The 14606-nt window shown below is 40.2% G+C and overlaps 1 protein-coding gene across 4 annotated transcripts in view; it reads left to right on the top strand.

The window, feature by feature from the left end:
• Positions 1-4326: 4326 nt before the first annotated feature.
• The window catches only part of LOC115197039 (GRAM domain-containing protein 4), a 37556-nt gene continuing 27276 nt past the window's right edge, over positions 4327-14606 (top strand). For 2 of the 4 annotated variants that reach the window (XM_029758170.1, XM_029758169.1), the window contains exons 1-3: positions 4327-4426; positions 11438-11645; positions 13514-13637. In XM_029758170.1, the coding sequence (XP_029614030.1) occupies positions 11481-11645; positions 13514-13637 (289 nt within the window). In that variant the 5' untranslated portion in view covers positions 4327-4426; positions 11438-11480. Of the gene's footprint in view, positions 4427-11437; positions 11646-13116; positions 13334-13513; positions 13638-14606 lie in introns of those variants that run through there. The other 2 variants (XM_029758172.1, XM_029758171.1) reach the window with 2 other exon arrangements.

Genomic DNA, 14606 nt, shown 5'->3' with positions numbered 1-14606 from the left:
ATATTCTAAGTACATAGCCCGGCCATCACGGTTAGCTAATTTGACACCCACCAAGTTTGGCCCTCACCAAACTCAGATTTACTATAAGAAAAATTGGATTACCTTTGCTGTTCTTCGTCAGAATGCACTCCCAGGACTTCTACTTCAACAACAAATGTTCTTTTGGTTCCAAATAATCCATAGTTATATTCAAATAGCTCCGTTTTGTTTGTGCGTTCAGGTCAGTATCCGAAGGGTGACGCGCGAGCGCATTTTGTGACAAAAAATGTCAAAATATTCCATTACTGCACTTCGGAGCATGTCAAACGCTGTTTAAAATCAATTTTTATGCTATTTTTCTCGTAAAATGGCGATAATATTCCAACCGGGCGACGTTGTATTCATTCAAAGAGAGAAAGAAAAACATGGAGAATTCACATGAACGCGCATCTCCAGTGTCACTGTTCTCAGCCTGACCACTCACAAAATCTCCTGCTGTTTTTCGCCCAGAGACTGGAGAGACGTCATTCCACTTTCTGGCACCTTCTGAGAGCCAATGGAAGCCTTAGAAAATGTCACGTTACAGCAGAGATGCTGTATTTTTGATAGAGATGCCACAGAAGGAGAACAAATTGTCAGACAGGGCACTTCCTGTATGGAATCTTCTCTGGTTTTGGCCTGCCATATGAGTTATGTTATACTCACAGACACCATTCAAACAGTTTTAGAAACGTTAGAGTGTTTTCTATCCAAATCTACTAATTATATGCATATTCGCATTTCTGGGCAAGAGTAGTAACCAGTTTAAATCGGGTACGTTTTTTTATCTGGCCGTGCAAATACTGCCCCCTAGCCCCAACAGGTTTTAATGTTAGATTCCTCACTTCCAAAGCAGTTATAGTCAATGAACTAATCACTGATCATAATCTTGATGTGATTGGCCTGACTGAAACATGGCTTAAGCCTGATGAATTTACTGTGTTAAATGAGGCCTCTCCTCCTGGTTACACTAGTGACCATTTCCCCCACGTATCCCGCAAAGGTGGGATTTCCGATAGCAAATTTCAATTTACAAAAAATAAATAAAAAATTATCGTGTTTTCGTCTTTTGAGCTTCTCGTCATGAAATCTATGCAGCCTACTCAATCACTTTTTATAGTTACTGTTTACCGGCCTCCTGGGCCGTATACAGCGTTCCTCACTGAGTTCCCTGAATTCCTATCGGACCTTATAGTCATGGCAGATAATATTCACATTTTTTGTGGCTTTAATATTCATATGGAAAATTCCAAATACCCACTCCAAAAGGCTTTCGGAGCCATCATCTACTCAGTGGGTTTGGTCCAACATGTCTCCAGACCTACTCACAGTCATACTCGGGACCTAGTTTTGTCCCGTGGAATAAATATTGTGAATCTTGATGTTTTTCCTCATAATCCTGGACTGTCGGACCACCATTTTATTATGTTTGGAATCGCAACAAATAATCTGCTCAGACCCAAACCAAGGATCATCAAAAGCAGTGCTATAAATTCTCGGACAACCCAAAGATTCTTAGATGCCCTTCTAGACTCCCTCCACCTACCCAAGGATGTCAGAGTACAAAAATCGGTTAACCACCTAACTGAGAAACTAAATGTAACCTTGCGTAATACCCTAGATGCAGTCGCACCCCTAAAAACAAAAAACATTTGTCATAAGAAACTAGCTCCCTGGTATACAGAAAATTCCCAAGCTCTGAAGCAAATTTGACCGGAAATAGCGCAACACCAAACTGGAAGTCTTCCGACTAGCTTGGAAAGACAGTACCGTGCCGTATTGAAGAGCCCTCACCGCTGCCCGATTTTTTTTTTTCCAACTTAATTGAGGAGAATAAGAAAAATCCCAAATGTATTTTTGATACTGTCGCAAAGCTAACTAAAAAGCAGCATTCCCTAAGAGAGGATGGTTTTCACTTCAGCAGTGATAAATCCATGAACTTCTTTGACGAAAAGATCATGATCATTAGAAAGCAAATTACGGACTCCTCTTTAAATCTGCGTATTTCTCCAAAGCTCATTTGTCCTGAGTCTGCACAACACTGCCAGGACCTAGCATCAAGGGTGACACTCAAGTTTTTTAATTCTATATCTTTTGACACATTAATGAAAATAGTAATGGCCTCTAAACCCTCAACCTGCATACTGGACCCTATTCCAACGAAACTACTGAAAGAGCTGCTTCCTTTGCTTGGCGCTCCTATGTTGAACATAATAAATCGCCCCCTATACACCAGATGTGTACCAAATTCACTAAAAGTGGCAGTAATAAAGCCTGTCTTGAAAAAGCCAAACCTTGACCTAGAAAATATAAAAAACTATCGGCCTATATCGAATCCCCCATTCCGCTCAATTTATTTGGGAAAAAGCTGTTGCACAACAACTCACTGCCTTCCTGAAGACAAACAATGTATACGAAATGCTTCAGTCTGGTTTTAGACCCCATCATAGCACTGAGACTGCACTCGTGAAGGTGGTAAATTACCTTTTAATGGTGTCAGACCAAGGCTCTGCATATGTCCTCGTGCTCCGAGACCTTAGTGCTGCTTTGACACCATTGATCACCACATTCTTTTGGAGAGATTGGAAACCGAAATTGGTCTACAAGGACAAGTTCTGGCCAGGTTTAGATCTTATCTGTCGGAAAGATATCAGTTTGTCTCTGTGGATGGTTTGTCCTCTGACAAATCAACTGTAAGTTTCGGTGTTCCTCAAGGTTCCGTTTTAGGACCACTATTGTTTTCACTATATATTTTACCTCTTGGTGATGTCATTCCGAAACATAATGTTAACTTTCACTGCTATGCGGACGATACACAGCTGTACATTTTAATGAAACATGGTGAAGCCCCAAAACTGCCCTCCCTGGAAGACTGTGTTTCAGACATAAGGAAGTGGATGGCGGCAAATGTTTTACTTTTAAACTCGGACAAAACAGAGATGCTAGTTCTAAGTCCCAAGAAACAAAAATATATTCTGTTGGATCTGAACAATTAATCTTGATGGTTATACAGTCGTCTCAAATAAAACTGTGAAGGACCTCGGCGTTACTCTGGACCCTGAACATATCAAGACTGTTACAAGGACAGCTTTTTTCTATCTTTGTAACATTGGCAAAATCTGAACTTTCTGTCCAAAAATGATGCAGAAAAATTAATCCATGCTTTTGTCACTTCTAGATTAAACTACTGCAATGCTCTACTTTCCGGCTACCGGAAACACGGCTGCTAGAATCTTGACTAGAACCCAAACCTTTGATCATATTACTCCCGTGCTAGCCTCTCTACACTGGCTTCCTGTTAAGGCTAGGGCTGATTTCAAGGTTTTACTGCTAACCTACAAAGCATTACATGGGCTTGCTCCTACCTATCTCTCCGATTTGGTCCTGCCGTACATACCTACACGTGCTCTACAGTCACAAGACGCAGGCCTCCTTATTGTTCCTAGAATTTCTAAGCAAACAGCTGGAGGCAGGGCTTTCTCGTATAGAGCTCCATTATTATGGAATGGTCTGCCTATCCATGTGAGAGACGCAAACTCGGTCTCAGTCTTTATTGAAGACTCATCTCTTCAGTAGGTCCTATGATTGAGTGTGGTCTGGCCCAGGGGTGTGCAGGTGAACGCAAAGGCACTGGAGCGACGAACCACCCTTGCTGTTTCTGCCTGGCCGGTTCCCCTCTCTCCACCGGGATTCTCTGCCTCTAAACCTATTATGGGGGCTGAGTCACTGGCTTACTGGTGCTCTTCCATGCCGTCCCTAGGAGGGGTGCGTCACTTGAGTGGGATGAGTCACTGACGTGATATTCCTGTCCAGGTTTGGCGACGCCCTCGGGTTCATGCCGTGGGGGAGATCTTCATGGGCTATACTCGAGAATCCGGATTGGGAGATCTCCCATAGGCCTACTTTTTCGGAGACGTGAAAATGCCCCTCTCCTCTACAATATCAATCTAAAGTATAACATATTTCCATAAATGGCCATGTAGTTGCTTTGATCGGACCGAGCTCTTATCGCCATAATCCAAACCATTAAGACACCATCAAGTCGGCATGGCGTGGGTCCATGGCACCCGACGCAGACTCTCAGCCAAGCATGGCTTCACTCAAACGAGTTCGGCTAGAGTCCTGGTGCTTGCTGGGATTACAATTTATGTTTACTTTGTGTCACATTAACTAATTGTTTTATTTTGTTTTACTTATATAACAACAGTCCAACCTTGTTTAGCATCATCTAGTGAAATTGTATCGGTTTGCATCAGTTTCAATGCGTGACTTTTAATTTGAAGGCGAACCGTCGATTCCGCTATTGTTGTCCACAGCACACTGGTCTATGAAACACTGACAGGTGAGAAAGGGCGACCGACGGACTAACAACACCGTCAATGAAACTTTGTTGCTGATTTCGTTATGGGTAAGAAACTTTCTGACCGGTTCTTATTTATTTAACCTCATAGTTCTAAGATCAACAGGCGCAGTCCTGTGCAATTTCTCGTGGCACCAAAAATATATTGGTTTAATTCGATATCAGGCTCTCATTCTGCGCTCATAGAGAACATGATATTTCACAACGTGTCTTCCCCTGACCACATTTAAAGTTTTTGATAGAATTCTATAATTTAGCCTAGCATAACCTACTGTTATAGTCTTTCTTATTAATATGTACCACTGCTTCATTTTACTCTTGTGTTAGCCACCACTACGACTAAAACTGGCTACTTTTGTCTGCTTTACAATATTTCAACAATCTAACGTTACACTGTAACAATGTTATTCGATCATGCTTAGCTGGTGACGGCGCAACACCGTATAACGAAATGATGTTTGTACATGTGTTTCTACAAACCCTCATCCAAACGTCTTGCACTTGAATGTTCGAATTTTTACATTTCATTTTGCAGTGATATGTGGCGATGCAATCTGCCCAGCAGCTACATAACTCAGTCTCTGTTGGCCCATTTAAAAACACATAATGACCATTTAACAAAGACAGTACAACCTAAAGGACCAAACAACATGTACCATACTGCCCCTCTGTCATTAATACTTATAAGCTTTTTGATCTCCTGTTCAGGGAGTGGTTCTTAGTGTGTTGCACCCAATAATATACATTTACAGTAGATCACAAAAAGGGGTGCTGTTTTGAAACCTACGCGCCTCCATCTTGGAACAAACCACCATAAGAAAAAAAAAAGCCCATCAATTCACTAACTTTGTACATTGTAACGCAAAATATGCTGATTTCAAATCTGATTGCCGCCTAAACTTTATTCATTCACTTAATCGGTCTCTCTCACGTCTCTGCCAAAGATAATCTATTGCCTCAGCGAACTGACTGTGTCTGTGAATAGGACTTCCATAGGCCACCTCGTGAATGACCACATTACTGGTTAGAGATAGTGGGCACTTTTGTTAAATAAGCTACTTTTATGCAGATGTTGTTGATCAGTACAATAAATCAAGCTCAATAACTCAATGCATGCACACACACCTATTGAATATGCATTCAACTGTATTATGAATATGCCTAGGCTTGATTTACCCAGTTTATCAATAGAGATTTACCATTCAAATAAATGATCACAATGTTACCAAAGTCAAATTGATTGTATAATTTATTCATTAATTCATACATGGCTGTCACTGAAAAATGTTGATGTGTAAAATTGAATGATATTGAACTCAAAATATTCCCAACTATTAAACAGAGCAGAGTTTCTCTCTGGCTCAAGTGCCATTCTGTGATTTTGGTTAATATGCCTTCTTTTTTGCCGTAGTATCGTGATGGTATTGAAAATCATGATACTAAACCTGGTATCGAAGTAAACATTTTGGTAATGTGACAACACTATGCCACATAAGACCTTTAACCTTTACATCTTCCATGATAAAGTAATTGGATTTGTGAGGGACTGTAAAAAAAAGTTGCACTATGCTCCCTTTCCTCCTCATCAACAACTTGTTGCCAGGACTGAATATAGGGTAAATCCATTTGAATTCAACCACTTTTTGTCAGCATTCATTTTGATTTAAACAAAAGTTTCCATACATGTTTGCTCATGGAAGAAGCGGTCAGAAATGTACTTTTTGGACCAGAATGCCGAAACATTCAGTGTATACAGGTGCTCAAAGTTGACCCATTTTGCATACCATACCATGTGACATTCATGTCTTCATCACTGGAAAAGATAAACGGTTGATTGATTATCATTTAAAAGCTTAAAGTGTTCTCAAACAATTTGATTATTTCTTAAAAAAAATATTTTAATAAACAATTTTAAACCTTTAAACCTTTAACATCAATTATCTAAACACACGTATTTTCATATTCACATACAGTTAATTCAGAAAGATACTGCCACCACCGGGCTTTTCCTCCAGACGTGACGCTTGGCATTCAGGCCAAAGAGTTCAATCTTGGTTTTATCAGACCAGAGAATCTTGTTTCTCATGGTCTGAGAGTCTTTGGGTGCCCTTTGGCAAACTCTGGGTGCCATTACTGAGGAGTGGCTTCCATCTGGCCACTCTACCATAAAGGCCTGATTGGTGGAGTGCTGCAGAGATAGTTGTCCAGAGAAGGTTCATCCATCTCCACAAAGGAACTATGGAGCTCTGTCAGTGACCATCGGGTCAATGATTTCTCAGTTTGGCCGGACTGACAGCTCTAGGAAGAGTTTTAGTGATTCCAACTTCTTCCATTTTTAGAATGATGGAGGCCACTATGTTCTTGGAGACCTTCAATGCTGCAGACATTTTTGGTACCCTTCCCCAGATCTGTGCCTCGACACTATCCTGTCTCGGAGCTCTATAGACAATTCCTTCGACCTCATGGCTCGGTTTTTGCTCTGACATGCACTTTCAACTGTTGGACCTTATATAGACAGGTGTATGCCTTTCTAAATCATGTCCAATTTAATTGAATATACCACAGGTAAACTCCAATCAAGTTGTAGAAACAACTCAAGGATGATCAATGGAAACAGGATGCACTTGAGGCCAATTTCGAGTCTCATAGCAAAGGGTCTGAATACTTATGTAAATATTGGAATTTCAGAATTTTTTTATTATACATGGTAAACATTTCTTAAATCCTGTTTTTGCTTTGTCGTTATGGTACTGTGTAAAGATTGATTTGTTTTATTTAATCCATTTTAGAATAAGGCTGTAACGTAACAATGTGCAAATAGTCAAGGGGTCTGAATACTTTCCGAAGGCACTGTATTTTGTAGCGTAGACCCTATTTCCCATCATCTGAGGCTTTTGTGTTGTGCCCGACATTATTTGAGACACAACATGCTCTTGAATACAGGGTGGGTTTCATTTCAATCATATAAATATAATTAATAGAATAGACCTATCCCTTCAGACCAATTTTTATTGACACTTTTACCACACAGATGACTTCAGGTCCACCCACCATTGAACGTCAACTTAAATGGTCATGTCTATTCTATTATCCATATTTCTATGATTTCAATTGGTTTCCTATTGAGTTTGACAGTATAATTTAAAACAGATATTTCCATTGAAGTCAACGTTCTCCGATGTGTGGACACCCAACCATCTTTGTGGTAGCATTTGAAAGTAGAAATGTCAATTTCTTCCCAATTTTAGTACATTTATCAGTCAAAATATGACACCCACCGTGCATTCAAAAGTGGGCACAACACAAAACCTTATTTTACATAATCTAGGGTCTAAGCTACAACATATGGAAAAAAATGGAGTTTAAGCATTTTTTGATAATTGTTGTTAAAAGTAAATAAAAACTAAACAATTTGTATTATTAAAAAAATATTTTTTTTCTTCCAGAAATTATAAAATAGAGAAGCTTACAAACCCTGTTTGTAAGCTTTTAAATGATATCAAACTCAACCCTTTATCGTTTCCAGTGATGGTATGGTGGGGTATGGAAAATGGGTCAACTTTGAGTATCTTTACCTCTTGAATGTTTTGGCAATCATGTCCAGAAAGTTACTTTCTGAGTACTTCTATAATGGGCAAATATCTATAGAATATCAAAAGGGCTGCTGTTAAAAAGTGATTGAATTAAAATGGATTTACCCTATAGGCTTAGAAGATTTTAGTCTTCTCATTGCTCTGTTTACTTTGCCTCTGTGCACAGACACAGACATCACACCTTTCTGCTCATGGTTTTCTCTCAATCGGTAGGGCTTAGCTTCATATGTCAAACCCCTTAACTCAGAAAAGATTAATGGTTAACCTTAGTCAATTCTTAACTTCACGAATAGATGCTAAAGTCTATCTTCTGGCTGGGGGAGTTTTGTTAAAGGGCGACTGCACTTCCTGATTTGGCCTTGTTTTTCATCAATGCTCTTTAAGAAATCCTTGCAGCTATGACAAAAGTCAAACGAGATTTGTCTTGGGGGTGTGGTTTGATGTGGGTGTTTCTTGGGTGTATCTTTGCCATTCAATCACAACAAACAAGACCAGTAGTGAGTACAGCGAGGTCAGCTAAGCTAGGAGAGAATTACGTTTTGAAGTTGAGGACTTCCCCCTTCCAGACTGATTCGCCATCTCAAGATGGTCAGCTAATTCAGTTCTTGGTGATAATGTAGCTGCAGCTGGCTATACTATTTGGCTATTATTTCTTTGTCAAGTTAGTTCTGGAAAGATTGCAAGAGACAGTGTCTGGAATGTGTTTCATAAGACACTCGTTCTACTACACCTTGCTACCAAAGTAGCATGCAACTTAGTTTCAACGTTTCATGTCGTGGAAATGGTAACTACTGGGAGCTGAATGCCCGGTCTTGAGTCGGCTCAGCTGTCCTACAACACAATATTCTATAACTGGCAAATTTTGTGTCTCATGTCTGCTGTTAGATCTTTCCAGTGGGACAAATCCCAGAACTACTAATATCCCTACAACAAGTGTAGGCTACATGTGGACATTGCGCAAACATCGCCCAGCTTGAGTGTTGAGTGTGTTTGTTGCGAAGACAAAACATTTTTATGCTGTAAATATCATATTGATGTGCTTATAAAGACAGTATGCCTAGACTTATCTAGCAGATAAAAATACGTTGTGTAGAGTACAACTTCAGCTGTCTAACCAGAACTAGAATGGCATTCTACTTGTCTATTTGGCCAAATCTAAGTATTTGTCTGTGTAAAGGTGTCCACATGCTTCCCAGCCGAAACATTTCGGAGGAGTTTGTGTATATATTATGCTGACATTTTCACGTTTTTGTTCGTGTTGGTCTTCAGTAAGGTTTTTTTTGGCTGTTTGGGCACACAATATTTTTTCTTGAGGCAAGCCGAAGTTCGGAGCTGAAGTCTACGCCCCTTCATCTGTGATTGGTCAACAGTAGGGATTCTTCAATAAAGTCTTTGTCATTTAACGAGAGACGACTTGTTTTTGTGCACATTTTTTCATTGAGAAATACTGCACCAAACATCTTAGTTAGATGTAAAATTGTGAGACTAAGATCTCCTCTGCAAAAACGTCAAAATTAATGACAGATTTCTTGAGTTATCTTAGATTAATTCTTACTTTTGAGGAAGTGTATACTAGCTACGGCATCTCAAAATGGACAAACAGTACTATAGTCGCTTTTTTCTCATTTTTCAAGCGAAGGTCTTGTAAGGGAGTATGTGAGGACACTCCTTCCTTTCGGCTAGCCGAGTTCGGCTAGGCACCAGCCAAACTGAAGCATGCTGAGGCCTTAACCACACGCTGATATGCACAGCTCTCTGGGTGAGATACTGTCTTCAAGTCTCCAGTGGTTGATGAAGTCCCTTCCATCTATGTAATGTATTACAGGTTATGGACTGGTGCATTCAGGTGGCAATAGGGCTGGAGTGCATGACACTCCATCCTGGATATGACTGAGTTTGCCTCAACCCATGGGTCCAACAGGCAGAGTTCAATAACTACAGGCAGATGTGAGATGCAAGAGGATGACATTCTTCTAATACCACTCCGTAGGCTGTCTAATTCAAAGCTTCCGTCAGAAGGAAGCTTTGAATAGGTCCGTAGCCTACAGAGTAATATGAGAAGAGTGTCATTTCTGAACTAATGCAGATATTCTAAACAAAGTGTTTTAATAACTTTCAAGTGTAACAGTTTCATGTAGAATAAACCATATTCTGCTAATATAACATTGTGCCAATATTATACCTTCCGGTACAGTGTCACGTATGAGAAAGAAGTTCCCTGACACGTTTGATAGTACCGTTCGACTCAATAATAAGAAAAGACGATACAAAGTAATCTTGTATCATTTTAATGCTGAGTGTAAGGTCTCTCCCGATTCAGACATCAGTATCAACCTGTTTCAGGACTCCATTTCAAAAGCATCTCTTCTGCCCTTCTGTTGAAAAACACGGAATGGTTGATGAGTGACACGTATCAAAAAGGGTGATATTATTAAACACTTGTGATGTACTGTCTCATTAGCAATCACCTTTTGTCCCTTCTGAGGTGTTTTTCCAATGCCGGATGGGCATGGTAGCGTAGATCAGCTCCAGGCCCCTCATCACAGATACTGGTCATGAAGGAGCCTGACTTTGGAACGAATAATACTTAGAATAATAGTTTCTCGATGAAAAGGGATCAAAGTTAAGGTAGAAGAAATAGACATTCTTCCTGCCCACCATTTTGACAATTTTGTCATCGTTTTAGAATTGTCTATTCATGTGGAGAAGTGATGGGAGTCAAGTTTATTCTACGGTAAGTGTCTCATTACTGATTTGAGTAGAGGGTTTTATTTCTCCTGTAGGAAATTGATAGGAATGAAATCATGCTGTGTGCCCAGTACTTTTGCCGAATTGAATGACTGTATGTGGATGACTATGCCGTTCATACCACCCTCATGCCTGTGCTTGAATGCAATGTCATGTGGAATGCACATCTAAGTATTATATTGCTGCACAGGAGTCTTTAAATTGGCATTTAGAATTGGTCATATTGATATAGATTTATAATTTTCCGATATATTTTATTAATGATGATGGGTTTGGATTTCTGAGCTTTAACTATTATTAATCATTAGTTTTAAAAAAAGACACGAGGGGTCCCATAATGAAGCTGGGGGGCTGAGTGCAGGGAAAACGGTCACATGTGGCAGTTCTGATAAGGGGAGGAACTGTTTTAAGGCCCATATCACTTAGCTCCCTGTCTAGCAATAATGATGCAATGTTTAGCGCTAACTCGGAGACTGCACCCGAAGTGGGTTATGTACACTACCACGGGTGGAACCATGTCTTTGTCTGTTCAGCTGTTTAGTCCTCTGGGAAGAATAAACTTGGTTTGAGCTTTCATAGTGTCTGAGTATTTACTCTGATAATTAGAACCTAACAATGACAATATAATGCTTTATGGAGACACATCCTGGTCAGTGAGTTGGCAGTACAATATTTTATTCTAATCACCTGTGTCTTTCTTCCTTTTTTGTCACTACAGGGATGCCATACGCCATGTTAAGATAAAGACGACTGTGTTTAACATGCTTAAGCGGTTGGACAAAATCCGGTTCCGGGGCCAACGGACAGATGTGTTTCTGGATCTGGGCGACTCGCCCAACACATCTGACACTGAATGTAGCGAAGAGATTCTGATGAAGCCTCGGCCCTCACTTGAAATGAAAGACACTGAAGAACTGCAAGACCCTGTAAGTGATTATCAGTATGAATATAACCACAGAAATGGCATCTCTTCAGACTCTTTCACGTCACTAATTCTCACTGAAACAAAACAGATATTTGCTTCCTAATTTAGTTTGGAATCTTCCAGATCACTTTGTTAAGTCTACTCACTCGCCATGCCAAGGTGCCGCTTCCATTTCCGGGGGGGTTTTGGCCAAAATGTCCCCCCTTTTGATACATGGCGTTCATGTTTATTCAACCCCCTTCCTGTTGATGTAGTTCACTCAAGCAAGGATGGAGAGAAAGACTTAACAACCGCTGTCTGAATCACTGCAGGCAGAGCTTAGTCAAACTAGACATGTGCCAAGGCCTACCGCCAACTCAACATCCCTGAGCACATTAGAAGAACGACTATATTTTCCATCTTACTATTTCATTTGTCTGAATATTTCGGTGCGTTGATGTTCATATTTTTGTGGAGAGAGGTTGATAAAACTGCTTGATCTTTGAAGATGTACTCAGAGGAAAAAATTGAATGCATGTTTTCCCCATATAACACAGATCAAAGTTATCATGAGTTATTTGGTAACATCATCCCACACTGGGTCAAATTGATTGCGTTCTTTATGAAGTGTCCAAAAAAAGCGCAAAGTTGTTGACAGACACACACAAAAGACGTGCAAACTTGGCACTGGTGCAAATGCTCAGCTTGCCGATCTAGTTCCTAAATATCAAGACCCAACTTGCACGTTGAGTTTATATAAGAGAAGACAGTTGGAAATGTTGATCCTTTTAGGATCGCTGTGTCTCAAACAAACTTTGACCTGGAACATCTATGTGCAGTGGAATTAGGGCTTAAACACAGCCCCTCTAATGTCTAACCACACTTCTTGGTTCTGGGAAACTGGGCTTCAGCCAGTTCAGTACTGTACAGTGACACATTTTGTTTGTTTGTCTTGGGCTTGTTCTCATGGAAACAGGAACAGTGTGGTTCTTCTCACTCTGGTTATTTATCATAGTCTTGACACCTTTGTCATTATGTTGTAATCGATTTATGAACTCATGTCAAATAGCCGTTCCAGATGTATTTACCCTCGTAGCAGGCCTGGCTGTCATTACTTTACACTTTTTTTTTGATGCACTTCAACTCTTTTATGGGGTACATCTAATTAACGTTGAGGTCTAATTTACACACATGGAATACATTGATGTACATTACATTTGTCAGCTAGTAGACCTAGTGAAATGCGTCACTGCTTCTCAGGGTAAATGGCACAAAGAGGGACAGTGTTAATGTCCTTCTATTATTCTCATTTTACAGAGCATACAAGCATCGCTATTGCAATCTGCTATTGCACTGATTTCTCTCCTTCTGACAAAGCGGTCTTTCCTCCTGCTGAGAGGATGTGAAATGAAATCATCTTTGCCTCTCCCAGCTCTGTTGTCTGAGTAGTGTAGTACAAGTTGGCACTAGTGGCTATCTCACCGTGGCAATCCTCTCTCTCTCTCACTCTCACACACTCACTTTCTCAGTCTTTCCTCTTGCGCACTCTCACCATCTCAATCTCCTTTTGTTTCTTTCTCTTTGTCAATATCTTTGTTCCTTTATCAGTGTTTTGGGTCATGGTACAAGTCATACCGGATTATACTGCTGTTTTTGAGCCAGGCTTGATGGTGCAGGGAGAAATTGTTGGGTGAAATGAAGTCTTCTGCAGTCAGCTTGCCTCCATTTTTATGTTTGTTTGGGTGTTTGTGTGTGTTGCTTTGCAATATCAGAATTTTGAGGTTCTGTGTGCAGGTGTTTTGAACCAGAGCCTACAATAGCTCACATCGGCAAGGAGGTTGTTCTTCTTTACTCACCCCTGCAATTTCTTGTGTGTTTGCCCACATCCAGGCTGGTCCAGGGACACTTACTATGCCTGCTGCAGCCATCCAGGACTACCAGAGGGCTGAGACAGATCGACTCAACGACTTGAAAGGCCACCTGGAAATTGCCTTACTGGAAAAGCATTTTCTACGTGAGTACTGCACTGTGTACTGCACTTTATTTTTCAACCTAGGTGATAGTTTGTCAGACCTCTAGTCGGAAGTCTTTGATTTGCAAAAAGGGATATCTTCACACATTTTGTTGTTTGATTGCCAATCTTCACAGAAGCTTTGGATATCTGTCTTTCCTGTCCAGGTGTCTGTTGGGGCATTTTCACACATGCAGTAACAGTCAAAGGTTTACACACACCTACTTATTCAAGGGTTTTTCTTTATTTTCACTATTTTTTACAGTGTAGAATAATAGTGAAGACATCAAAACTATGAAATAACACACATGGAATCATTTAGTAACCAAAAAAGTTTTAAAGAAATCAAAATATATTTGAGATTCTTCAAAGTAGTCACACTTTGCCTTCATGATGGCTTTGCACACTCTTGGCATTCTCTCAACCAGCTTCATGAGGTAGTCACCTGGAATGAATTTGAATTAACAGGTGTGCCTTGTTAAAAGTTAATTTGGAATTACTTTCCTTAATGCGTTTAAGCCAATTAGTTGTGTTGTGACAAGGTAGGGGTGGTAAACAGAAGATAGCCCTATTTAGTAAAATACCAAGTCCATATTATGGCAAGAACAGCTCAAATAAGCAAAGAGAAACAACAGTCCATCATTACTGGCTCATATAACCCTCTGGCAACGTTAAGTGTTAGCCTCTTATTACCCTAGCTAGGTCAGTGATCGTACATAGTATCTGTGAGTGACTATATCACTACTAAATGATGATTACGTTTGGGCCGTTATTGTCATCATAATCGGGCATGTATCAATACATTTCGTACATTGAGGAGATCAAAGTACAGAAGAGGTGTGTGTTGGTGGCCTTAATTTCACATCAGTCCTGCATCTGGGATGCAGGATGTGTGTGTCAGCAGTGTTTGTCTCACTGCACAGCCTATTGACCTCTGTCTAGCACCAAAGGGTACTATGGGAACGATCACAA

The sequence above is a fragment of the Salmo trutta genome, chromosome 7, assembly GCF_901001165.1.
Source record: "Salmo trutta chromosome 7, fSalTru1.1, whole genome shotgun sequence".
NCBI classification, from domain to species: domain Eukaryota; kingdom Metazoa; phylum Chordata; class Actinopteri; order Salmoniformes; family Salmonidae; genus Salmo; species Salmo trutta.
This window is presented reverse-complemented; position numbering and strand designations above follow the sequence as displayed.